The sequence below is a fragment of the Sapajus apella genome, unplaced genomic scaffold (assembly GCF_009761245.1).
Source record: "Sapajus apella isolate SASKATOON/1434 unplaced genomic scaffold, GSC_monkey_1.0 scaffold62, whole genome shotgun sequence".
Classification (NCBI taxonomy): Eukaryota; Metazoa; Chordata; class Mammalia; order Primates; family Cebidae; genus Sapajus; species Sapajus apella.
Window position 1 is genome coordinate 4,412,085 of NW_022437002.1, and position 24,441 is coordinate 4,436,525.

At 46.5% G+C, this 24,441-nt stretch overlaps 2 protein-coding genes, 1 non-coding gene and 1 pseudogene across 5 annotated transcripts in view; all 4 read right to left on the reverse strand.

The window, feature by feature from the left end:
- BSDC1 (BSD domain containing 1) overlaps window positions 1-7,537 on the reverse strand; it is a 33,623-nt gene extending 26,086 nt beyond the window's left edge. For all 3 annotated transcript variants that reach the window (XM_032246759.1, XM_032246760.1, XM_032246758.1), the window contains exons 1-3: window positions 7,477-7,537; window positions 7,154-7,214; window positions 424-540 (exon numbers count right to left, since the gene is read on the reverse strand). In XM_032246759.1, coding sequence (XP_032102650.1) covers window positions 424-540; window positions 7,154-7,214; window positions 7,477-7,487 — 189 coding nt within the window. In that variant the 5' untranslated portion in view covers window positions 7,488-7,537. The remainder of the gene's footprint in view (window positions 1-423; window positions 541-7,153; window positions 7,215-7,476) is intronic.
- On the reverse strand, window positions 1,201-1,306 carry LOC116529681. Its single transcript, XR_004259608.1, has one exon. It is a non-coding gene; the product is annotated as a U6 spliceosomal RNA (small nuclear RNA).
- A 10,610-nt stretch (window positions 7,538-18,147) lies between the features above and the next one.
- Window positions 18,148-19,012, reverse strand: LOC116529209 (annotated as a pseudogene).
- A 3,865-nt stretch (window positions 19,013-22,877) lies between these two features.
- LOC116529210 (40S ribosomal protein S12) lies at window positions 22,878-23,412 on the reverse strand. The gene has a single exon (XM_032246764.1). The coding sequence runs from the start codon at window positions 23,311-23,313 to the stop codon at window positions 22,915-22,917; it is 399 nt and encodes a 132-aa protein (XP_032102655.1). The 5' UTR covers window positions 23,314-23,412; the 3' UTR covers window positions 22,878-22,914.
- Between the last annotated feature and the right edge of the window lie 1,029 nt (window positions 23,413-24,441).

Consider the following 24,441-nt stretch of genomic DNA (forward strand, 5'->3'; position numbering starts at 1 on the left):
TTGGGAGGCCGAGGCGGGTGGATCACGAGGTCAAGAGATCGAGACCACCCTGGTCAAAATGGTGAAACCCCGTCTCTACTAAAAATACAAAAAATCAGCTGGGCATGGTGGCGCATGCCTGTAATCCCAGCTACTCAGGAGGCTGAGGCAGGAGAATTGCCTGAACCCAGGAGGTGGAGGTTGCAGTGAGCTGAGATCTCGCCATTGCACTCCAGCCTGGGCAACAAGAGCGAAACTCCGTCTCAAAAAAAAAAAAAAAATTTGTTTGGCTGCCAGACACAATTCTTTCAAAATGAGAGGAAAAATAATCTGCATATTTTTCCCCATAGGGAAAAATAATCACCTAATGGTAGAAAGGTTGAGAGCCCAGGGCAGGACAGGTTGCAAGGGGCAGTTACTTGTGAGGGTTTGGGTGGTACTCACAGTCAGCTTCTCCTTGACCACGTTGGCTGTGGCTGCGATGGTACAGGCCGTGTCATGCTGCACCACCTGGGTAAACTCTGTTAGGTCCCGCTTCATGAACTCCAAGGCTTCAGAGGACTATGGGAAGACAGAGAGGGATGCCAGGGCCAACTAACTTCAACACCCCTTGTTCCTGTTCCCTGTGCTTCTTCAGTACCAGACAGACACAGGGAAATCTCAAATGGCATGGGAGCTTGGGCTCAGAAACAATGCTCACTTGTCCCAATTCCATGGTTTGGGATTACCTGACAGCAGAGAGCACAGGGGAAGTTCCTGCGACTCCGAGCATGAGGACTGAGTCTCAGCCTAGGCACTCACAAGCTATGTGGCCATGAGTAAGTCTCATCTAGTTCTCATTTTTCTCCTATAAAATGAGGGAGGTGACCTACCCAGATCAGAGATTCTCAATAGCAAACTGGGGAAGTGGGGACATAGTCTGAAAATAATACTGACTTCGATGAATTGCTTTGATATGCTTTAAATCATGATATTCATATCAGGTTTCAAATAACATAAAAAAAGGTATGTGTTTTTTTTTTTATCAAAGGAAAGTATTTCTATTTTTACTTTTTTGTTTCAGGGAAATTCAGTTGAAATATGAGGTAGTATATGGAGTTATTTGCCTTCAGGTTTAAGAAAATGTATTAGTAACAGCAATAGCTTAGAAAGCTTTTATGAGTAATTCTTTTTATTTATTTTTCTTATTTTACTTACTTTTAAAAAATAAATTAAAAAAATAATAATATGGAACACTTCACGAATTTGCATGTCATCCTTGGCAGGGCCCATGCTAATCTTCTCCATATAGTTCCAATTTTAGTATATGTGCTGCCGAAGCGAGCACATGAATAATTCTTAACAATTTAATATCAGTAAAACGACTTGTGATTTTTACATTTAGTAAAGGGAGGAAGCGGTCAAAACAAAGACTAGATCAGATTCTCTTGGAGGCCTTCTTGGTTCTACCATCCCAAGGTTCTATTCACATACAAAGCTCCTTTGGGCAGAATTCATATTTGTTTCTGTTAAACCAATCTGCTTCTCAGCCTGCACCCAGACCTCACTTGAGATAGCAGGCCCTCAGCTTACTTCTAGGTTTTGCCCTGTCTTGCTTCAGATTCACCCACTCTAGGATGCCTTCCTGGAGTATCTCAGTGGCCGCTCTCCCAGCAAGCCCTCTCATTTTACACAGGGATAATCACCTGCATGGTTTTTTTTTGAGATGGAGTCTCGCTTTGTTGCCCAGACAGGAGTGCAATGATGCGATCACGGCTCACTGCAACCTCCACCTCCCAGATTCAAATAATTCTTCTGCCTCGGCCTCCCAAGTAGCTGGGATTACAGGCGCCTGCCACCACACCTGGCAATATTTTTAGTAGAGATGGGGTTTCACCATGTTGGCCAGGCTGGTCTTGAACTCCTGACATCGTGATCTGCCCACCTCGGCCTCCCAAAGTGCTGGGATTACAGATGTGAACCACCACCTGGCCATCATCTGCATTTTTTTTAAAGCATGTTTTTGAGCACTCCTGTGGTTTGTTCTTCTGGGAAGGGCCTGCCCACTTTCATTAGCTTGGAAAGTTTCTGAATGGGACAGTCTCAGGTATCAGCTACAGGCTTCTCTGGAGGTGGTAAACATGCCTCCAATTGACTCAGGACTCCTTAATTGGGGGTGGAGGAGTCATTTATTTTTATTAAAAAATTTAAAAATATTTCATGGTACCATAAAATTGTGCCTCAGGTCATTTACCGATTCACTCTTTCCATCCACACTGCTACCACCTTAGTCCAGGCCAACTTGCTCTTTCATCTGGACTCCTCCCAGGTTGTCTCAGCTACCTTGACTTCATTCTCCTTATTTCACCCAGTGCGTGCTTTGTCTGTCAGGGCAGATTACGCTGCTTTACACTCTTGAAGTTTACACACTATCCTAAGAGCAAGTTGAAAATCCACCTTTACTTACAAGGCCTATATAACCTGACCTCTGGCAGACATGCATCCCCTGCCACTGTGCCCTTCACTGAGCTCCAGCTGGCCTTCCTCAAGTTTCTAAAATGCCCTAGTATCTGCCCTGCCTCAGGGTATCTTAACACATAATTTCCTCTCCCTGATACAGAGTTCTAACTCTTCAAAATAAACAAGTGGGCAAACACAATGAAGGAACCCTTTTACCTGGAAAACTCTTGTTCATCCTTAAGGTCTATGCTTCTATGCTTCATTTCCCTAAAGAAGCTTCCCTGCTGCCTCCTCAGGCTCAGCTGCCTCTCCCTGCTTTATCTCTTCTTTAACATTTATCATACTTTTGACTTATGATGACCTGTTCAATGTCTGCCTTCCTGGATAAACTGTGAGTTCTGTGAACACATATCCTATGTGTTTTGTTCCCTCATGGTTCCCCAGCGTCTGACACAGAGCATATAGTAGGTGCTCAAAAAATGTTTGTTAAATTTACATGGACCACCGAAATTTCAATTATGTAACCATTTATGTGACTATTTAGTAAATGGTTGTCTTCCCGCTAGACTGTGAGCTCTGAGCAGACAATAGGAACAGACATTGCCCTCAAGCAGGTCACAGTCTGCTGGGGAAAATGCTCCCATAATGGTGCTGATGTGCAAGGGCAGAGCAGCAGCCACTGTACTATGGGGAGGTTGGGAAGATGTGGTGGCTGGAGACCTCGAATGGACCCTTAAAGAATGAAAAGGAGTTAGTCAAAAAGTATTGACAGGGCCCAGGTGCAGTGGCTGACGCCCGTACTCCCGGCACTTTGGGAAGTCGAGGCAGGAGGACTGCTTGAGACCAAGAGTTTGAGACCAGTTTGGACACCATGGCAAAACCACAAAAAAAAAAATTAGCCAGGTGTGGTGGTGCACGCCTGTAGTCCCAGCTACCCTGGAAGCTGAGATGGGAGAATCACCTGAGAACGGGTGGTCGAGGCTGCGGTGGGCTGTAATCATGCCACTGCACTCCAGCCTGGAGAGTGAGACCCTGTCTCAAACAAAACAAAACAAAACAGAACAGGAGTTAGCTAAGGAATATTGACATGGGGTTTACTGACGCCTACAAACATTACAGTCCTGATGGACATAAAATGTGAAGCAGGAGTGGTGACGAATAAAGCTGGAGAGGCAAATGGCAACCAGGATCAGCCCTATGGATGATGGGGAGCCACCAAAGGTTTGAAGTGGGTGGGACATGAGATTTGTCTTTTCAATAAATCACTCCAGTGACTGGAATGGAGGAAAGGTTCAGAGGTGAGAAGATCAGAAGAGGAAGGAAGACCAGTCAGGAGGCTACTGCAAAAATCCAGGAAAAAAAAAAAAAAGAATAATATGAATATAGTGCTAGTAAAGATGGAGAGTATGAGACTGGTTCAAGAGATAGTAAGAAGAAGAAGTTGGATTTGGTAACTGAACAGGTATGCTGACTGAGGGCTAGAAAAGAATCATGTTACAAAAGCCAAGAGAGTAGAGTTTCAAGAAAGGGAGTGATCACTAGTGTCAAATGTAGCAGAAAGCTCCAGGAAGATAAGGGCTGAAAACCACCCACTGGATTTGGCAACCAGTAGGTGAAGCTGAGTGTGAGAATAGATAAGTTTATAGGCGGTGGCTTCCACGGTGGGGAGGGAGTTAAAGATCCTGTTTCTTGACCTCAAATTTCAAAAAGTAAACAAGGTTGTCTCCTGGAAGTGAAAGGAATAAAGTGGCTAAGTAGGGGACCTGAGGGAAGAGAGGTTTTGGGAAAGTTTCTGAAGTTAAGGGGAGGAGAAGCAAATTGGAGGCTGAAGAGTATGTGAGCCCAGATGAGGGTGGGGAATCTGCGATGGAACCAAAGAGCAATGTGCCTTTCTCTTTTTAATTTTTTCTTTCTGGTAAGTATATAGAGCAACGATGTAACTTTCTCTAACAATGTGTATGCACAAGTATTTGTGTCAGTCATATTGCCCTCGACAATACACAGGAAGAAGTCAGGAGCAGAGGAAAGCAGATAATAGCACCATCTCATAGCTGTGGTCTCCAGGGCAATGTATTCTAAGGAGTGCCGAGAAGTGAGTGGTCCAGATGGAGCTAGAATGGGACATAAAAATAAGAAAGCACCAAAAGACCAAGAAAGAAATGAAAAGGGGCCGGGCGCGGTGGCTCAAGCCTGTAATCCCAGCACTTTGGGAGGCCGAGGCGGGTGGATCACGAGGTCAAGAGATCGAGACCATCCTGGTCAACATGGTGAAACCCCGTCTCTACTAAAAATACAAAAAATTAGCTGGGCATGGTGGCGCGTGCCTGTAGTCCCAGCTACTCAGGAGGCTGAGGCAGGAGAATTGCCTGAACCCAGGAGGCGGAGGTTGCGGTGAGCCGAGATCGCGCTATTGCACTCCAGCCTGGGTAACAAGAGCGAAACTCCGTCTCAAAAAAAAAAAAAAAAAAAAAAAAAGAAATGAAAAGAAAAAACAGATTGGTGGTGGTATCTAAGAGGTTTTTCCCATCAGCCTGAGCACTTAATAAGTAACAGCTAATGCTTATATAGCACTTACTGTATGCTAGGTACTGTTCTTAGTGTTTTACATATATTAACATTTAACCCTCACTACAATCTCATTAAGTATTCTTAGTATCCCCATTTTACAGATGAGAAACTGAGGCCTAGAGGTTTAAAAACTTGCCCAAGAGGCCAGGCGTGGCGGCTCACACCTGTAATCCTAGCACTTTGGGAGGCCGAGGTAGGTGGATCACCTGAGGTCTGGAGTTCCAGACCAGCCTGACCAACATGGTGAACCCTGTCTACACTAAAAAATATATAAAAATTAGCCTGGCGTGGTGGCACATGCCTGTAGTCCCAGCTACTTGAGAGGCTGACGCAGGAGAATTGCTTGAACCTGGAAGCCCAGGAGGCGGAGGTTGCAGTGAACACCACTGCACTCCAGCCTGGGTGACAGGGCCAGACTCCATCTCAAAAAACAAAACAAAACAAAAAACTTGCCCAAGGACATATAAGAGTAAGAAAATAAAAAAGGGGAAATTAAGTCTTCTCTTTCCAAAAAGGCATAAACAACTATCTCCAACCCCACCCCAGCTTTTAACTGGGAATTCCCCAAGAATTAAGATGGAATGCTGGCCAATTATCTATTTTTCTTAAGTTATGTTAAGACCAACGTTGAGAGAAACACAGGAGGTCCTTATGCAACATTTGCTGAATGAATGTCAGACTTCCCTGCTAGGAAATTACCCAGCAGGTAGCACGCTACTTTCAGGGTCTCTATCAAATGTTAATCCTCTCTCTTAGTCCTTATCAGCAACATAAACAGCTCAGGGCATTCTCAGATTTGCTGGGTTACTGCTGAGAGGCTGTCAAGGAGTCCCCAGGCTAGCTAGGGGAGGAATAAAAACACCCCCAGACGTCTGGGTGTGGTGGTTCATGCCTGTAATCCCAGAACTTTATAGGAGGCTGAGGCTGGTGGCTCACCTGAGGTGAGGAGTTCAAGACCAGTCTGGCCAACATGACAAAACCCAATCTCTACTAAAAATACAGAAATTAGCCAGGAGCGGTGGCACATGCATGTAATCCCAGCTACCTGGGAGGCTGAGGCACAAGAATTGCTTAAACCCAGAAGGCAGAGGTGCAGTGAGCTGAGACCCTGCCACTGCACTCTAGCCTAGGTGACAGAGTGAGAGTCTTGTCTCAAAACAAAATAAAAATACTCCCAGAGTAGGGGATTTATTTAGGTGAGGTAAGAAGCTTCCCGGAGTCAGCCCTGAAGCAGGACTCACCCCAATTGCTTGAGGTAAATAGTAATCAACTTTTCCCACAGTTCAGTTGGGTTGATTTTGACAAGCATGAAATGAGACTGGAATACACACTGGCATTACCCAATGGCACAGCCAAATATCATTCATCCCAGAGACTGCTCAGCAAGCCAGTCAAGGCCCTCTACTCTCTGGTGATTAATCTTTCTCTATCGCTCTTTGCAAAGCCCTTACTTATGACTAATCAGGCACCAGTGTGTATGGCTCATGCTCATCGCTAGCTTAAGTTCTTTTCATCCTGTCTAGGCAGGGTTGGCTTTGATGAGGTTCCTTCTCCACAGAGGCCTTCCCCTGGTGAGTTCTTGACTCAGAATAGACAAAGTGCCCCTGTACTTTCCTTTCACAGAACTTACCACAACGGTAACTAAACAACTATTTGTTTGGCTACTCGGTGAATGGCTGTCTCCCCACTAGACTGTGAGCTTTGTAAGGCCCAGGATTACATCTGTTTGGCTGAAGTCTGTATCCTCAAGACATACCAGAGTGCTGGTTGTCGCATATACTCTAATATTTGAATGACCATACAAGTAAGTTTTTTTTTTTTTATTGCTAGAATATTTTCCTTCAAGACCTATATCAAAAGTTCTCTCTTCCACAAAGCTGTGAATTTCCCGAGCTGGAATAAATTTCTCCTTCCTATAGATTCCTACAAAACGTTCGTTAACTCCAGCCTTTAAAACCATCTTTATTTCATTGTGGCTAGTATCACACTGGTTTGCGATCGAGTCTGTCTTCCCGTGGACTGGTATAGGTTAAAAGAAAGGCCCTGGCAGGTCAGCCTCATCCTTGAGACTCAGCGCCCGCAAAAGTTGGGCGGGGCTGGTTGGACCAGGTTGCATTGAGGCAGCGCAGGGCCCTGGCGAGGGAAGAAAGGCACGGGCCCAGCTTACCTTCTCTTTGACTGCTTGGTAGCTCTGCTGCAGCCAGCTCCGCCACCATCCCACGTCCTCCCTGTGGAAGACAGACACATCTGGCAGCCCCGCGGTGAGATTCCTGCCCGCCCAAGGATCCGGTCTCTTTCCCTTCAGATGTACCCCGTGGGCCGAGGCTTCGCCGACCACTTTCCCACCCCCTCACAATGCGACTCCACTCCGCCCTTTCAGGTCGGTCTGCGCCCGCGCTGATCTCATGTTCCCTACAGGGACTCTGCCCCAGCACCCCAACCCTAGGAAAATTCAGGCCCTAGTGTCTAGGAGCAAAACGACGAGCTCACCCTTCCGCCATCTTGCCTGCATGACATCACCACTATTTACTGACCTTTGACTTCCGACACGGCACCGCCCCCTCAAGCACCGCCCCCGAGGCGCTCGGCCCAATCCTCGCGCCGGCACCGCCCTCAGCACAATCCCCGCCCCGCTTCATCATTAGACCCCGCCTCCCTCGACTCTGTCCAGTCTCTGTCCCGAGTTCGCCCTTAAACTCCGCCCCTGAACCCTCAGTTCAATCGTCATTCAGTCCTGTCCTGAGACTGCACCTCCACCAAGCTTGACTTTATCAGTGTCCGCAGACGTCCGGTACGGTGGCTCCTGTGGACGATATCACCCGGCTAGCTGGACGGCGGAGAACTGGGAGCAGAGGGGAGGAGGGGAGACCGCTCGAACGTCAGGATCCCAGAACTTAGGGTTAGGACCGCCCCCCTTTGTGAAACCAGCTGCGTAGCAGCTGCTTTGTGTCTCTTCGGACTAATTCTATAAGCCCATACTCTGGCCCAGAGTTTGGAGGAATAAGGAATTTAGAGGCGACTTCGACGCAGCCTATCGAGGGCTCCCGGCTTGGTGGGAGACAGACATTCAGTAATCTCAACTTTCGGTGGCCCAGCTCAGAACAACGCTAGCTGGAGGTGGTCTGGAGAAATCCAGAGACAGCCTGGATTGAGTTCCACTGCGTTTAGAAGAGAGATTCCACAGCCCACATACTTTGCATCTTAGCTAAAGTCAACCCCTCCACCTGTGCGGTAGATCCCATCGCCTCTTGTTTGCTTAAGGACATAGATTTAGTAATCCCCCCTTCATCTCTTTTCCCTCTGATGACTGCATTATCCCGTCATCATCCCTATTGCTATTTCTCCCATCCCAAAGGCAAACAAAAACCGACCCTCGCTAGATCCCTCACTGTTTCCCCACTCCCCTTTACAGCAAAAGCGCTGCCTTCTCACAGTCTCCGACTCCCCTCTTCTCCTTCTCTCTTGAACTCACTGCAGTTACATTTTTACCTCTCAGACAATTCTTTGAAATAACTTTCTTTGTTTAGTTTATTATTTTTTTCCGTCAGAGTCTCGCTGTCGCCCGGGCTGAAGTGCAGTGGTGTGATCTCGGCTCACTGCAACCTCTGCTTCCCGGGTTCAAGCGATTCTCGTGCCTCAGCCTCCCGAGTAGCTGGGATTACAGGTGCGCACCACCACGCCCGACTAGTTTTTGTATTTTTAGTAGAGATGGGGTTTTGCCATGTTGGCGAGGCTGGTGTCGAACTCCTGACTTAAGGTGATCCGCCCGCCTCGCCCTTCCAAAATGCTGGGATTACAGGTGGGAGCCACCGCGCCCACCCAGAAATAACTTTAAGGTCGCCAAGAAGAATGGCCAATTTTCAATTCTTGTTTTATGTCTGCATCTTATTTGACACAATTGACCATTTCCTCTTCCTTCAAACACTTTCTTTATATATATAATATATATTTCATATAAATATTTAAATATATATATTGAGACAGAGTTTCACTCTTGTTGCCCAGGCTGGAGTGCAGTGGCTCACTCTTGGCTCACTGCAACCTTTGCCTCCTGGATTCAAGCAATTCTCCTGCCTCAGCCTCCCGAGTAGCTGGGATTACAGGCTTGCACTACCATACCCAGCTATTTTTTTTTTTTTTTTTTTTTTTTTTTGTATTTTTAGTAGAGACAGGGTTTCACCATGTTGATCAGGTTGGTCAGGCTGGTCTTGAATTCCTGGCCTCAGGTGATTTTGAGGAAAATCACCTCAGAGTAAATGGTCAACTGTATCAAATAAGATGCAGATGTAAAACAAGAATTGAAAATTGGCCACTGCGCCTGGCCCCTTCAAACACTTTCTTTGGCTCCCAGGACATCATGCCCTCCTGACTTTCTTCCCTGATCACTGGCATCTCCTCAGTGTTTGCTGTTTTCTCACCACCTTCTTGTTGCCGGAATGGGACATTCCCTGGGAGAGGGTTCAGCCCTTGGTGTCCTCCTTTTTGATGTATTTTATTTCATTTTATCTTATTTTTATTTTTTTTGTGATGGAGACTTACTCTATTGCCCAGGCTGGAGTGCAGTGGTGTGATCTGGGCTTACCGCAACCTCTGCCTCCTGGGTTCAAGTGATTCTCCTGCCTCAGCCTCCTGAGTATCTGGGATTACAGGCACCCACCACCACACCTGGCTAATTTTGTATTTTTAGTAGAGATGGGATTTCACCATGTTAGCTAGGTTGGTCTTGAACTCCTGGCCTCAGGTGATCCACCTGCCTCAGCCTCCTAAAGTGCTGGATTACAGGCTCGAGCCACCATGCCCAGATGATTTTATTTTTAAGACAGGCTCTTACTCTGTCATCATATTGTGCTAACCTACCCTGTGTTAGCCTGGCAGACTCCATCTTGTTGAGAGACAGACAGACTCCATCTTAACCTCCAACTCACTGCTCATGCCATTTCTCCCTGGGTCATGCTACTGTGCTGAGTCATGCTGTGCTTAGAACTATAGAGACATATAACCATTGTAACCATATCCTGCTTGGCAAGCCCACTTGCTATTGTGAATACCCTCTTGATTGATTGTATGGCAAGTACTGAATACCCCCCTTGGTAACCAGCAATCATGGGAACCTCCTGCCTCCTAGTTACCAGTCTTTTTATCTAACTTGATTGTTCTGCTTCTGTAAATTCTGCTTCAGCTAGGCTCCCCCTCCCCTTTCTTAAGCAAGGTATAAAAAGGAATGAAGCCCCTTCCTCGGGGCCGAGAGATTTCGAACAGGAGCTGACTCAGTCCAGGGCAATAAAGTACCCTCAGTTGGAACTCAGAGTATGGCTCTTTCCTTGTAACTCACTTGGTTGTAACAATATTAGTCTGTTTTCACACTGCTGATAAAGACATACTTGAGACTTGGCAATTTACAAAAGAAAGAGTTTTATTGGACTCACAGTTCCACGTGTTCAGGGAGTCCTCACAATCACAAAGGAAGGTGAAAGGCATGTCTCACATGGCGGCAGACAGAGTTTGTGCAGGGAAACTCCTGTTTTTAAAACCATCAGATCTGTTGAGACCCATTCACTATCTTGAGAACAGCATGGGAAAGACCCGCCCCCATGATTCAATCATCTCCCGCCAGGTCCCTCCCACAATATGTGGGAATTAATGGGAGCTACAAGATGAGATTTGGATGAGGACACAGAGCCAAACCATATCAGCTGCCCAGGCTGAAGGGCAGTGGCACGATCATGGCTCACTGCAGCCTTGACCTCCTGGACTCCAGTGATCCTCCTGCTTCAGTCTCCTGAGTAGCCGGGACTACGGTCATGCACCAGCAAGCCCAGCTATTATTATTATTCTCTTAAATAGAGATGAGGTCTCTCTGTGTTGCTTTACTTTTAATTTTTCCATAGCAATGCCTCACTATGTTGCCCAGGCTGGTCTTGGACTCCTGGCCTCTAGTGATCCACCCACCTTGGCCTCCCAAAGTGCTGAGATTACAGGCATGAGCTATCTTACAAATCTCATAGTTTTATTTTTTTATTTTTATTTTTTAATTATGATGGGGTTTCACCATGTTGGTCAGGCTGGTTTTGAACTCCCGACCTCAGGTGATCCGCCCGCCGTGGCCTCCAAAGTGCTTGGATTACAGGCGTGAGCCACCACACCCGGCCCAAATCTCATAATTTTAAATGCCATGTATATGCTGATGGCTCTCAAATTTTCTCTCCAACCCACACATTTTCTCTGAACATCAGCCTCATTTTGTCTATTTGGATGTTTTTTTTTTTTTGGACGGAGTTTCGCTCTTGTTACCCAGGCTGGAGTGCAATGGCGCGATCTCGGCTCACCGCAACCTCCACCTCCTGGGTTCAAGCAATTCTCCTGCCTCAGCCTCCTGAGTAGCTGGGATTACAGGCACGCGCCACCATGCCCAGCTAATTTTTTTGTATTTTTAGTAGAGACGGGGTTTCACCATGTTGACCAGGATGGTCTCGATCTCTTGACCTCGTGATCCACCTGCCTCGGCCTCCCAAAGTGCTGGGATTACAGGCTTGAGCCACCGCGCCCAGTTTTGAGCCACCGCACCCGGCTGGATGTTTAATAGGTATATTAAACTTAACATGTCCCAAAACAAACTCCTAATTTATCCACCTCAACTTCTGCAAAGTTTCCCACTTTTTATTTTTATTTTTTTTTTAAGACGGGGTTTCCAAAAAAAAAAAAAAGGCCGGGCGCGGTGGCTCACACCTGTAATCCCAGCACTTTGGGAGGCCGAGGCGGGTGGATCACGTGGTCAAGAGATCGAGACCATCCTGGTCAACATGGTGAAACCCTGTCTCTACTAAAAATACAAAAAATTAGCTGGGCATGGTGGTGCGTGCCTGTAATCCCAGCTACCCAGGAGGCTGAGGCAGGAGAATTGCCTGAACCCAGGAGGTGGAGGTTGCGGTGAGCCGAGATCGCGCCATTGCACTCCAGCCTGGGTAACATGAGTGAAACTCCGTCTCAAAAAAAAAAAAAAAAAATTGTTAAATTGCTAAATTTTACCACAATAAAAAAAAATATACGTTAGGCTGGGCTAGTGGCTCACACCCGTAATCCTAGCACTTTGGGATGCTAAGGACGGAGGATTGCTTCAGGCCAGGAATTCAAGAACAGTTTGGGCAACCTAAGGAGACCCCATCTCTACAAAAAAGGAAAAATTAACTGGGCGTGGTGGCATGTGCCTGTGGTTCCAGCTACTTGGGAGGCTGAGGTGGGGGGATCACTTGAGCCTGAGGTTGAGGCTGCAGTAAGCCGCGATCAGGCCATTACACTACTGCCTGCGCAATGTAGTGTACCATTGTCTTTAAAACAAAGAAAAAGGCCGGGCGCAGTGACTCACACCTGTAATCCCAGCACTTTGGGAGGCTGAGGCGGACGGATCACGAGGTCAGGAGTTCAAGACCAGTCTGGCCAACATGGTGAAAACTTTTCCCTACTAAAAATGCAAAAATTAGCTGGGCGTGGGGGTGGGCACCTGTCATCTGAGCACAAAGGTTGCAGTGAGCCAAGATCATGCCACTGCACTCCAGCCTGGGCAACAGAGTGAGACTCCATTTCAAAAACAAACAAACAAGGAGAATATACATACACGTATATACATATATATGTATATGTGTGTGTGTATATACATATGTGTATATATATATATATATATATATATATGACAGATTACAGCCTTCCTCTGCCCAAAGTTCTGTAATGTCCTTTTATTTCACTCAGAGAAAAACCCAATAAGTCCTCATAGTCTCCTTTAAGGCCTCACATTTCTAGCCCCCTTAGTCACTCTGCTCCAGACACATTGGCTACATTGATATTCCCTGAAAATTACTGGTACTCTCCTGACGTGGGCCTTTCTTTTTTTGCTGTTGTTTTGAGACGGAGTATCACTCTGTCGACCAGGCTGTAGTGCAGTGACGTGATCTCGGCTCACTGCAACCTCTGCCTCCCAGGTTCAAGCAAATCTCTGCCTCAGCCTCCTGAGTAGCTATGATTACAGGCGCCTGCAACTACGCCTAGCTAATTTTTGTATTTTTAGTAAAGATGGGGTTTCACCATCTTGGCCAGGCTGGTCTTGAACTCCTGACCTCATGATCCACCTGCCTCGGCCTCCCAAAGTGCTGGGATTACAGGTGTGAGCCACCCCACCCAGCGGACTTGGGGCCTTTCAACTTGCTGTTTCTTTTGTTTAGATGGCACTTACCTCCGGATATGTATGTGCTTCTGACTTTCATCCCATTCAGATCTTTACTCAGATATAATCTTCTTACTCACCCTGACCACATTATTTAATATTGGAAGTTGCATAACCAGCACCCCCACTTCTCTGTTATATTATTTTGTTTAAAAATCTTTTGCCTCCTTCCGACTAGAAGCGCAACCTCCATGAAGGCAGGATTTTTGTCTGTCTTGTTCACCTGCCTATGTCTAGCATCTACAACAGTGTTTGGTACATAATAGACACTCAATATTTTTTCTTTTTTTTTTTTTGAGACGGAGTTTCGCTTTTGTTACCCAGGCTGGAGTGCAATGGCGCGATCTCAGCTCACCGCAACCTCCGCCTCCTGGGTTCAAGCAATTCTCCTGCCTCAGCCTCCCGAGTAGCTGGGACTACAGGCGTGTGCCCAGCTAATTTTTTGTATTTTTAGTAGAGACGGGGTTTCACCATGTTGACCAGGATGGTCTTGATCTCTTGACCTCGTGATCCACTCGCCTCGGCCTCCCAAAGTGCTGGGATTACAGGCGTGAGCCACCGCGCCTGGCCAATATTTTTTCAATGAATGAAAGAATAAATGTAAATAGAGTGAGGATAAAGACAGGACTAATTTGGAGCAATGTGGAGTAGCTAAAAAGAGAAAGGAAAAGGGAGGATGGAGGCAAGGTTGTAGAGGTCATTAACATCTCGATTCTTGAGAGCCTTGAATGCAGGACTTAAAATTCATGGATAGAGGAGAGTCACCAAAGGTTTTGAGTCAGGCAATGACTTGTGTTGTGAAGATGATGTGATCAAATGATTGAATGCTACTGTTAACAGGTCTAACAGTGCCGTTGGTTAAATAGGTGAGCACTTCAGACAGTGTACCTTCCCAAAAGCTCAATGAGGTAGGAACTATTTTTAATCTACCCTTTTATTTTTTTTTGAGACGGAATCTCGCTCTGTTGCCCAGGCTGGAGTGTAGTGGTGCGATATCAGCTCACTGCAACCTCCGCCTCCTGGGTTCAAGCGATTCTCCCTGGCTCAGCCTCCCAAGTAGCTATGATTACAGGTGCCCGCCACCACACCCAGCTAATTTTTTGTATTTTCTTTCCTTTTTTTTTTTTTTTTTGAGACGGAGTTTTGCTCTTGTTGCCCAGGCTGGAGTGCAATGGCATAGCTCATCGCAGCTGCCGCCTCCAGGGTTCAAGCGATTCTCCTGCCTTGGCCTCCCGAGTAGCTGGGATTAGAGACGCGTGCTACCACGTCCAGCTAATTTTGTATTTTTAATAGAGACGGGGTTTCTTCAATGTTTGTCAGGCTGGTCTCGAACTCCCAACCTCAGGTGACCCGCCCGCCTCAGCCTCCCAAAGTGCTGGGATTACAGGCATGAACCACTGTGCCTGGCCTAATTTTTTGCGTTTTTAGAGAGACAGGGTTTTGCTATGTTGGCCAAGGTGGTCTCGAACTCCTGACCTCAGTCAGGCAACCTGCCACTACGCCCGGCTAATTTTGTCTTTTTAGTAGAGATGGGGTTTCTTCATGTTGGTCAGGCATGAACTCTCGACCTCAGGTGATCTGCCCGCCTCAGCCTCCCAAAGTGCTGGGATTACAGGTGTGAATCATAGAACCCAGCCTAATCTACATTTTATACATGAAGAAGGTGGACAAGCATGGCGACTCATGCCTATAATCCCGGCACTGTGAGAGGCTGAGATGGAAGGATTGCTTGAACCCAGAAGTTTGAGACTGGTCTGGGCAACATAGTGAGACCCCATCTCTAGTATTATTATTATTTCGAGATAGTCTCACTCTGTTACCCAGGCTGGAGTGTAGTGGCACGATCTTGGCTCACTGCAACCTCGGCCTCCTAGGTTCAAGCAATTCTCCTGTCTCAGCCTCCCGAGTAGCTGGGATTACAGGCATATACCACCACACCTGGTTAATTTGTATATTTTTAGTAGAGACGAGGTTTCACCATATTGGCCAGGCTGATCTCAAACCCCTGACCTCAGGTGATCCACCTGCCTCGGCCTTCCAAAGTGCTGGGATTACAGGTGTGAGCCACTGTGCCTAGCCTGTATTAATTTTTTTAAAAAATAAAAAGCTAAAAAATTAGCTGGGCATGGTGGCGTGTGCCTGTAGTCCCAGCTACTCAGGAGGCTGAGACAGGAGAATTGCCTGAACCCAGGAGGCGGAGGTTGCGGTGAGCCGAGATCGCGCCATTGCACTCCAGCCTGGGTAACAAGAGTGAAACTCCGTCTCAAAAAAAAAAAAAAAAGCTAAGATTCAGTGAAATGGAGTGACTTTCTCAAGGTAACACATCTAGGAAATGGCAGAACTCTGATTTGAACCCAAGGCTGTCTAATAAAATCAAGTTTGTGTGCGTTTCATGCTATTCTTAACTTCTTCCAACCTTATGTCCTGCTTCCCCACCCAGATGACAGCTGCAGTCATCCTGTCCTTCATTATCTTCACCTTATCTCATTCCCCACCCCCAGGCCCAGCACATTGCTCACCCATGAAGTCCCTAGTGACTGTGGATTCAGCAAGACCCTTTGCTTGGGTTTTTTTGGTCTTCCTTATCTGTTTCCCCTCTTTCTTATCTCTTTACCCCAGTACCTTGACCCTTGGCTCCTTTCACTGACATAACCTCTGGCATCAAACATATTCGTCCTTTTTTTTTTTTTTGAGACATGTCTCACTCTGTTACCCCAGCTGGAGTGCAGTGGCATGATCATGGCTCACTGCAGCCTCAACCTTCTAGGCTCAAGTGATCCTCCCGCCTCAGCCTCCTGAGTAGCTGGGACCACAGGCATGCACCACCATGCCTAATTAAAACAATTTTTTTTGTTTTTGTTTTGTAGAGATGGAGTCTGTGTTGCCCATGCTGGACTATGAAGCCCTGGGATCTAGGGACCCATTTGCTTTGGCCTTCCAAAGTGTTGGGATTTCAGGCATAAGCCATGTGCCCAGCCAATGTCTTCATCTTTAACATTGGGATACTAATTCTGGTTGTTGTGAGGATTAAAGAAAATAAGTAAAACACCTAGCACATTGCAAGGCATAAAGTTCTGCATGTGGGGATTATCATTGTCTTACCTCCTTACCCCTGTCCTCAGAGCCTAACACAATGCTACGCACCGGTAGAGAGCTAATGGGCATCTGTTGAGGTAAACAGCATGTTGAAAGAACACCGGATTGGGAGTCAGCAGAGCTCGATTTTAATACTGGTTTATGGACAGTTGTCACTTTTTCTCTCTGAAATTGAGTTTTTTCACTGTCCTTGGGGCCTCTACAGTCTCTTGTAGCTCTTAGGCAAAGTACGAATTCAGGTAAATTCACCCCATCCCTCACCCTCAGACCCTCCTTTGACCCAAATCCCCCGCTGACACTGCTAGACCGCGTTTGGCAGATGATTTTTCACCCCCATCAGAATTGGCAGGTGATTCTTATCCCAGGATCCTGGCTTTCGTTCCCAGGAAGCCCTAACACCCAGGTGCCACCAGATGGTGCTGTGGACTCATTCATGGGAAGCCGGCTTCCCGGCTCCCGCAGGGCTGGCAGGAGTAAGAGAGGCCTTCTGGCTCCTCTGGACAGGGCGGGGTTCCTCCGCGGAAGGCAGCTAGGCCTGGGATAATCCTGGGAGGTGACTCAAGCCTTTCAGAAATTTCCAAGGCCCAAGCCCACCCTTGGTTTGGCTGTGCAGATTCCAGCATAGAGTTGGCAGGAAGACTGGCTGCGTAATTTGTGGAACCCAGCGTAAAATGAAAATGCCTAAGTTGCTGATGTAGGCAGTGCAGGGAATGCCTAAAAGCCCACAGAATGGTTCTAGTTCAGCCTTCTAGAGCTGCCTGTTAACATTTCAGGAATTTTGGCTGGGTGTGGTGGCTCGCGCCTGTTGTCTCAGTTACCTGGGAGGCTGAGGCGGGAGGATCACTTCAGCTTGAGAGGCGGAGGTTGCAGTGAGCAGGGATCAAGCCACCGCACTCCACCCTGAGTGACAGAGGGAGACCTTCTCTCAAAGAAAGGAAGGAAGGAGGGAAGGAAGGAAGGAAGGAAGGAAGGAAGGAAGGCAGGCAGGCAGGCAGGCAGGGAGGCAGGCAGGCAGGCAAGCCAGGCACGGTGGCTCATGCCTGCAATCCCAGCACTTTGGGAGGCTGAGGTGGGAGGATCACCTGAAATCAGGAGTTTGAGGCCAGCCTGACCAAGATAGAGAAACCCCATCTCTACTAAAAATACAAAATTAGCTGAGTGTGGTGGCTCATGCCTGCAATCCCAGCTACTTGAAAGGCTGAGGCAGGACAATCTCTTGAACCCAGGAGGCAGAGGTTGCAGGGAGCTGAGATTGTGCCATTGCACTCCAGCCTGGCAACAAGAGCAAAAAACTGTCTCTAAAAAAAAAAAAAGAAAAGGAATTTTGAGAGATGATTGTTGAACACAGCCATTATTTAATTATTTGATAAAATTACAATTAAATAAGTTATAGAGCTGGGTGTGGTTGTTCACACATTTAATTCCAGCTTCTCGGGAGGCTGAAGCAGGACGATCGCTTGAGTCCAGGAGTTCAAGGTTACAATGAGGTATGATTGCTCCACTGTACTCTGGGTGACAGAGCAAGAGCTCATTTCTAAAAAATAAATAAATAAAATAAAAACAAAGGTAATAAATACCCCAAACGCATCACTATGTAACTATTTTTATATATTTTACTATCATTTAAGCTCACTTTTATTTGGCTGGGTACAGGGAACTTTATTGATGGTACATGATAAAGTGGGGTCTCAGAGTCCCCTCCCATTCTTCAGGGAGCCTGGGATGGAAACTATGTTCAGGAGGGGGAGATTCTCAGTGTGGTGGGGGACTGAGTTTGGCAGGGACTCCCCAGCAGCTGAGGGCCTCCCTTCCTCTTGTGCTGTCACTGGGGCTGGTGGTCTAAAGGGCTCTTACTCCTTGGAGGCCATGTAGACCATAAGGTACATCATTCTGTTGCTGTAGCCAAATTCACTGTCATTTCAGGAAATGAGCTTGACAAAGTTGTCATTGAGGGCAATGCCATTCCCAGTATCAAAGGTGAAAAAGGTGGGTGTCACTGTTAAAGTTGGAGGAGACAAGCTGGTGCTTGGTGTAGCTCAGGAGACCCTTGAGGGGGCCCTCCGATGCTAGCCTCATCACCTTCTTGATGTCATCATATTTGGCAGCTCTCTCTAGGTGGCAGATCAGGTCTGCAACCCACATGTTGGCGATGGAGACATGGAAGGACATGCCAGTAAGCTTTCTGTTAAGCTCAGGGATGGCCTTGCTCACAGCCCTGGCAGAGGATGATGTCCTGCAGAGTCCTGCGGCCATAATACCACAATTTCCCAGAGAGGACATCCACAGTCTTCTGGGTGGCAGTGTTGGTGTGAACTGTGGTCGTGAGTCCCTCCATGATGCCAAAGTTGTCATAGATGACCTTGGGTAGAGGGGCTAAGTGGTTGGCAGTATGGGAAGCATTGCTGACAATCATGAGGTTGTTTTCACACTTCTCAAGGTTCACACCCATCACAAACATGGGGGCATCAACAGAAAGGGCAGAGATGACCCTTTTGGCTGCACCCTCTAAGTGAGCCCCAGCCTTCTCCAAGGCAGTCAAGATGCCAGCAGACTTTCCAACATAATCAGCATCAGGACCAGCCCATTTGACTTGATGGAATCTTGTTCTTGGAAGACGGTGATGGGATTTCCATTGATGACAAGCTTCTCATTCTTAGCCTTGATGATGTCATGGAACTCGTCATGGGTGGAATCGTACTGGAACATGAAGGCCATGGAGTTGAGCTGAGTAAAGTGGTCATTGATGGTGACACTATCCATTTTGCCAGAGTTAAAAGCGCCCTGGTAAACAGGCTTCCAATACGGTCCAATCTGTGTACTCTGGCCTTCACTCACACCATGATGTCTCAGGTCTGCTTCTGGTACTACACAAGAAGACATGTCTGTGTGTGGTATGGCAAGAGCAGAGAGCTCATCTGTGCTCTTGAAATGACTTACATTATTGTATCTATATGGTGGAAATACTATATAATAGTGTACTTTTTTGTGTGTGATGGAGTTTCACTTTTGTTGCCCAGGCTGGAGTGCAGTGGCACTATCTCAGCTCACTGTAACCTCTGCCTCCCGGGTTCAAGCAATTCTCCTGCCTCAGCCTCCTCAGTAACTGGGATTACAGGCGCGCACCATCATGCCTGGCTAATTTTTTGTATTTTTAGTAGAGACAACATCATGTTGGTCAGGCTGGTCTCAAACTCCTAACCTCAGGTGATCCACCTGCCTTAGCCTCCCAAAGTGCTGGGATTACAGGTGTGAACCAGCGCGCCCAGCCTAATAGTGTACTATTTATGGAATCTCTCCTCAACTCTGCTGCATTCAGTAATATCACATTGACAGCTTAAAATTGATGGAGGTGGGAGTGTTGATATCACTGAAATCCACAAACACTACAAATCATGCCCCTTCTTCTCCCAAGCCAGTTGTTAAACTTTTACCAGAATACCTGGGGTCCTGATTGTACTCCCAATGTGCTATGTGATTAAAGCCCTGTTCTTCTCAGCCTCCCATATATTTATGTGTCACTTTGTAATTGAAAAAGGGAGGCATCCTTTGTGTGCTGGGCACTATTGTCTCATGGAACTCTTAGAACCACCCTGGGGATAGAATACTGTAACCCAAAGAGCAAAGAAGAACATTGGCTCCAGGGTGGCTCTGTTATCAGAGTTGCCAAAAGATGGCACTGTGTACTGGCTCGGAGGGACAAGCCACATTGTCTTTCCGTGCCATGTTTTCCACATTGGTTAAGGGATGATAGCAATTATATACATATATATTATACATATGTGTGTGTGTGTGTGTGTGTGTGTGTGTGTGTGTGTGTGTGTGTGTATTTTTTTAAGACAGGGTCTTACTCTGTCTTCCAGGCTGAAGTGCAGTGGCTTGATCTTGGCTCACTGCAACTCTGCCTCCCAGGCTCAAGCCATCCTCCCACTTCACCTCCCAAGTAGCTGGGACCACAGGCGCATGCCACCATGTCTGGCCAATTTTTCTATTTTTACAGAGACAGGGTTTTTCCATGTTACCCAGGCTGATATTGAACTCCCAGGCTCAAGCAAGCCACCTGCCTCTGCCTCCCAAAGTGCTGGGATTACAGGCGTGAGCCACACCGCATTCGATCCTTTCAGACACCTCCAGCATTGTTTTTGGGACTCACACACCATAAGCCTCCTTCTTGGCTGTATCTGGGAGTGGGGAAAGACCTAGCTCCCTTTGACTTCTGTATAATGGAGGTGGGAGGCGGGAACTGGATTATTCTTTTTACTACAATAGCGAGGGTTTTTCCAAAAAATTTCCAAGATTTTTCTAAGGGGCTATCTGCTTGGATGCAGATAGCCTGAATATCAATTGTCCTGTTCCCCATTTGCCACCAAACACATATACTGTGTGTTTTGAACTTAGACTTGCTTCCCAGTTAGCATAAAGTAGCTACCACTTCTGTAATCAAAAACATTTTAAAATTACTCTCTAATGAAGGCATCTCAAAACCTTGATGACTGTCCTCCAGCTCTCTCACAATTCCTGCTTAGGAATCTGCAATCCATGACTGAATGGTGAAGTTAATCTCCCCATAAAACCACCTAGAGACAATAGTGGCAGAAAGGGAGAAGAAAAAGAAGCAAAAGTATTTAAAATATGTAAGTATCTACAATCAAGGAAAGAAATTCAAGTAGAGACTATGATCCCTCCTACCCCGCTGTCTGTAAAGCATTCTAAGGCTGATCTTGTACTTATGACTTTCCTTCTTCACTATCCATGCTAGGTTCCATCTGCCTTCAGTCAGCAACAGATGGTCAAGTTATTTAGCCACAGGAGAGATCCACTTTTTCATTCCTGAGCGATTTGTGTCCTAGAAGGTCCTCTTCTACAGAATTGCAGTGACTTTGACCACAGGATATTGCAGTAGTTGTAGGATCCTTAGGAAATACCACAAAGTCTATCATTAAACTTCACTGCCTCCACTCAGTGGTGACAACCTATTTCCCCTTGGTAGCTAGAGTTCAAAATTCTAGAAAATACTTCGATTTCTTTTTTTGCCTGTCTGTTCAGTGGCAAGAGTTGCTCAAAAAGGCTGAGTGGCAATTTCAGCTTCCAGTTTGGTGGAAAATTTGTGTCACTTGATGGAGGCATTTCTCCCTGGGGCACTAAAAGCTTTTAATATACCTCCCCTCCCTACAGTCATATGGTCAAGAAGCAAATAACTTATGAGTGAGTCAAAAAGTTTCATTGTGGGCTGGGCGCAGTGGCTCACGCCTGTAATCCCAGTACTTTGGGAGGCTAAGGAGGATAGATCGCTTGAGGCCAGGAGTTCAAGACCAGCTGGGCAACATGGCAAAACCTCGTCTCTAAAAAAAGTACCAAAGAAATTAGCCAGGCGCGGTGGCTTACACCTGTGGTCCTAGCTACTTGGGAGGCTGAGATGGGAGGATCAGTTGAGCCCAGGAAGCAAAGGCTGCAGTGAGCCAAGATTGCAGCCCTCCATTCTACCCTGGGTGACAGAGGGAGACCCTGTCTCAAAAAATAAAAATAAAAAAGTTTAAGAGTGAGAGAAACCACTCCTACATTCAGCCTTTGGTTTCTGCACTATGTATCTGGCTAAGGGAGAAATGGTACACTGGTCAGAGCATATACTACATTCAACAGTACTGTATCTCTCTCTCTCTCTCTCTCTTTTTTTTTTTTTTTTTTTGTTTGAGTCTTGCTCTGTCACCCAGGCTGCAGTGCAATGGTTCACTGCAGCTCTGCCTCTTGGATTCAAGCGATTCTCCAGCCTCAGCCTCCTGAGTAGACGGGACTATAGGCATACACCACCACGCCTGGCTAGTTTTTTTGTACTTTTAGTAGAGATGGAGTTTCACCATGTTGGCTAGGCTGGTCTCGATCTCTTGACCTTGCGACCCGCCCGCCTTGGCCTCCCAAAGTGCTGGGATTATCAGCATGAGCCACCTAACAGTGATGTATCTCACAGGATGCTATCTAACAGCTGGTACATGACCTGGGCCTTCAGTAGGCTTTGCCACCACTCTAGAAGTTTGGCTGATGGAGCACAGGTCAGACCAGTGAAGCCTGTGGTGTCAGCTCACTGTTTCACTTCTTTTCTTGTGAAGTGAATTTCATGGTCAGAAACAATATTGTGTGGGACACTAAGACTGTGCATTATGTCCGTAGATGGAGGTTCTGAGAGAAGAATGAGAAGCAGGGAAAGGAAATTCAAACCCAGAGTAAGAATAAGCACTGTCTCCAGTGAGACAAATTGTTCCTTCTTCACAAAGGACATTGATCTGCTACCAAAGAGTTGGTTTGTTCCCTCAAGGTATGAAATCACATCAAGAGTTTTGCTGCTGGCCAGGCTCAGTGGCTCAAGCCTATAAAATTAGTAAGCAATTTTAATTATGTACCAAGTGTGGAGCCTAGGACCCAGACAGAAGTGCAGATGAGGTCTGACTCTTTCTAGCATCTAACTCCACGTGTCCCAGGCCTTACCTATCTGCAAAGCAGGCAGTGTACAACCTTGGAACGTTTAGCAAACCTAGTATCTAAGTTGCATGATTTAATTTCACCTGTGAAATTACTTTTTGTAATCTTCTTTTTTTTTTTTTTTGTGAGCCAAATAATTTATTTCTTCATTTCTTGCATTTGAAGTACTCTTCGATGACATCCTTGGCCTGAGACTCCTTGCCATAGTCCTTAACTACTACACAACTGCAACCAACCACTTTCCGGGGCTTCCCTTCTCTGTCAATTTTACAGAGGCCTACCCATTCCCCTAGTTTCTTGTTGTCATCAACCTTAATTAGGTTGATCTGGTGTTCAGCACAAAGGGCCTCCACCAACTTGACATACATAGGCTCATCACAGTTGGATGCAAGCACACAAAGATGGGCTTGGCGCTTGTCTAAGGCTTTGGCAGCTTCGCGAATTCCACGTGCTAGGCCATCGTGGATGAGGGCTGTCTTCAGCACCTCTTGTAAAGCAGTATTAACGTCCATTACACCTCCAGCAGCAATGCCTTCCTCGGCCATGGTGGTGGGTTACGGGTGAAGCGGAATCTTGAACGCACCCAAGCCTCCGCCTCCGCACCACTCGGCGGCGGCAGGGAAAGAGCTGTAATTTTCAAATTACAAAATTTTATAAATTTCAAAAGCCAAAAATCTTAACTGCTGTGGCTAAAGTCAAGTAACAAGGGATTTAAAAGGATTTCCTTAAAGAGTGCTCAGGCTAATTAAAAGTGGATATTCAAGTTATAGGTATATATAAAATGCCTTTATGTTTCTCTCTTTTTGGATCTTGTTTTTCTGAAAAAAAGGTTTTTTCTTCTCAGTTGACTGAATGATTATTCTCCATTTTTTAAATCTTGCCACTCTTAATGCACAATGAGAGGCCCTAAGATAAATTCTGATAGCATGTGACTCCTTGGGAAAACCAGAGGAGGCACCACAGATCCTGTTTTGGAAAGACCTCTGTTTTCCCCATGAAACCCCAGGAACTAAAAACAGGTAGTTCTGTCAAAATCAAAGGCTCTGTTCTGTTTTGCATTGTGTTATCTGACAGTTTTGAGTTTTGGGGGCATCAAATTACATTAGGAGAGAGATTTGGTGTGTAACAACTAGGTAGAAAATACACTTTAAGGGATGGCTAATAGTAGTTATAAGTCAGAGAAGCATGCTCTTGGTCACCTGAAGGATATGGAAACATTCCCCCTCCCCTCCACTGAGAAATGAGACTCCCATGGGGTATGGGCTAATTCTAAAAGAAGCTGACTGGCTTTGCGTTGCCTTGCAATGAAATGCATAGTAGAAGCACTGCACTGTCTTGTGCCATAGTATCTCTCTCATTTTGAGGATCCAAGGGCTGGGTACGGTGGCTCACGCCTGTAATCCCAGCACTTTGGGAGGCCAAGGTGGGCAGATCATGAGGTCAGGAGATGGAGACCATCCTGGCCATGGTGAAACCCCATCTCTACTAAAATTCAAAAAATTAGCCGGGCATGGTGGCCCATGTCTGTAGTCCCAGCTACTCAGGCGGTTGAGGCAGGGGAATCACTTGAATCCAGGAGACGGAGGTTGCAGTGAGCCAAGATCATGCCATTGCACTTCAGCCTGGCAAAAGAGCAAGACTCCGTCTCAAAGAAAAAAAGAAAAAAGAGGATC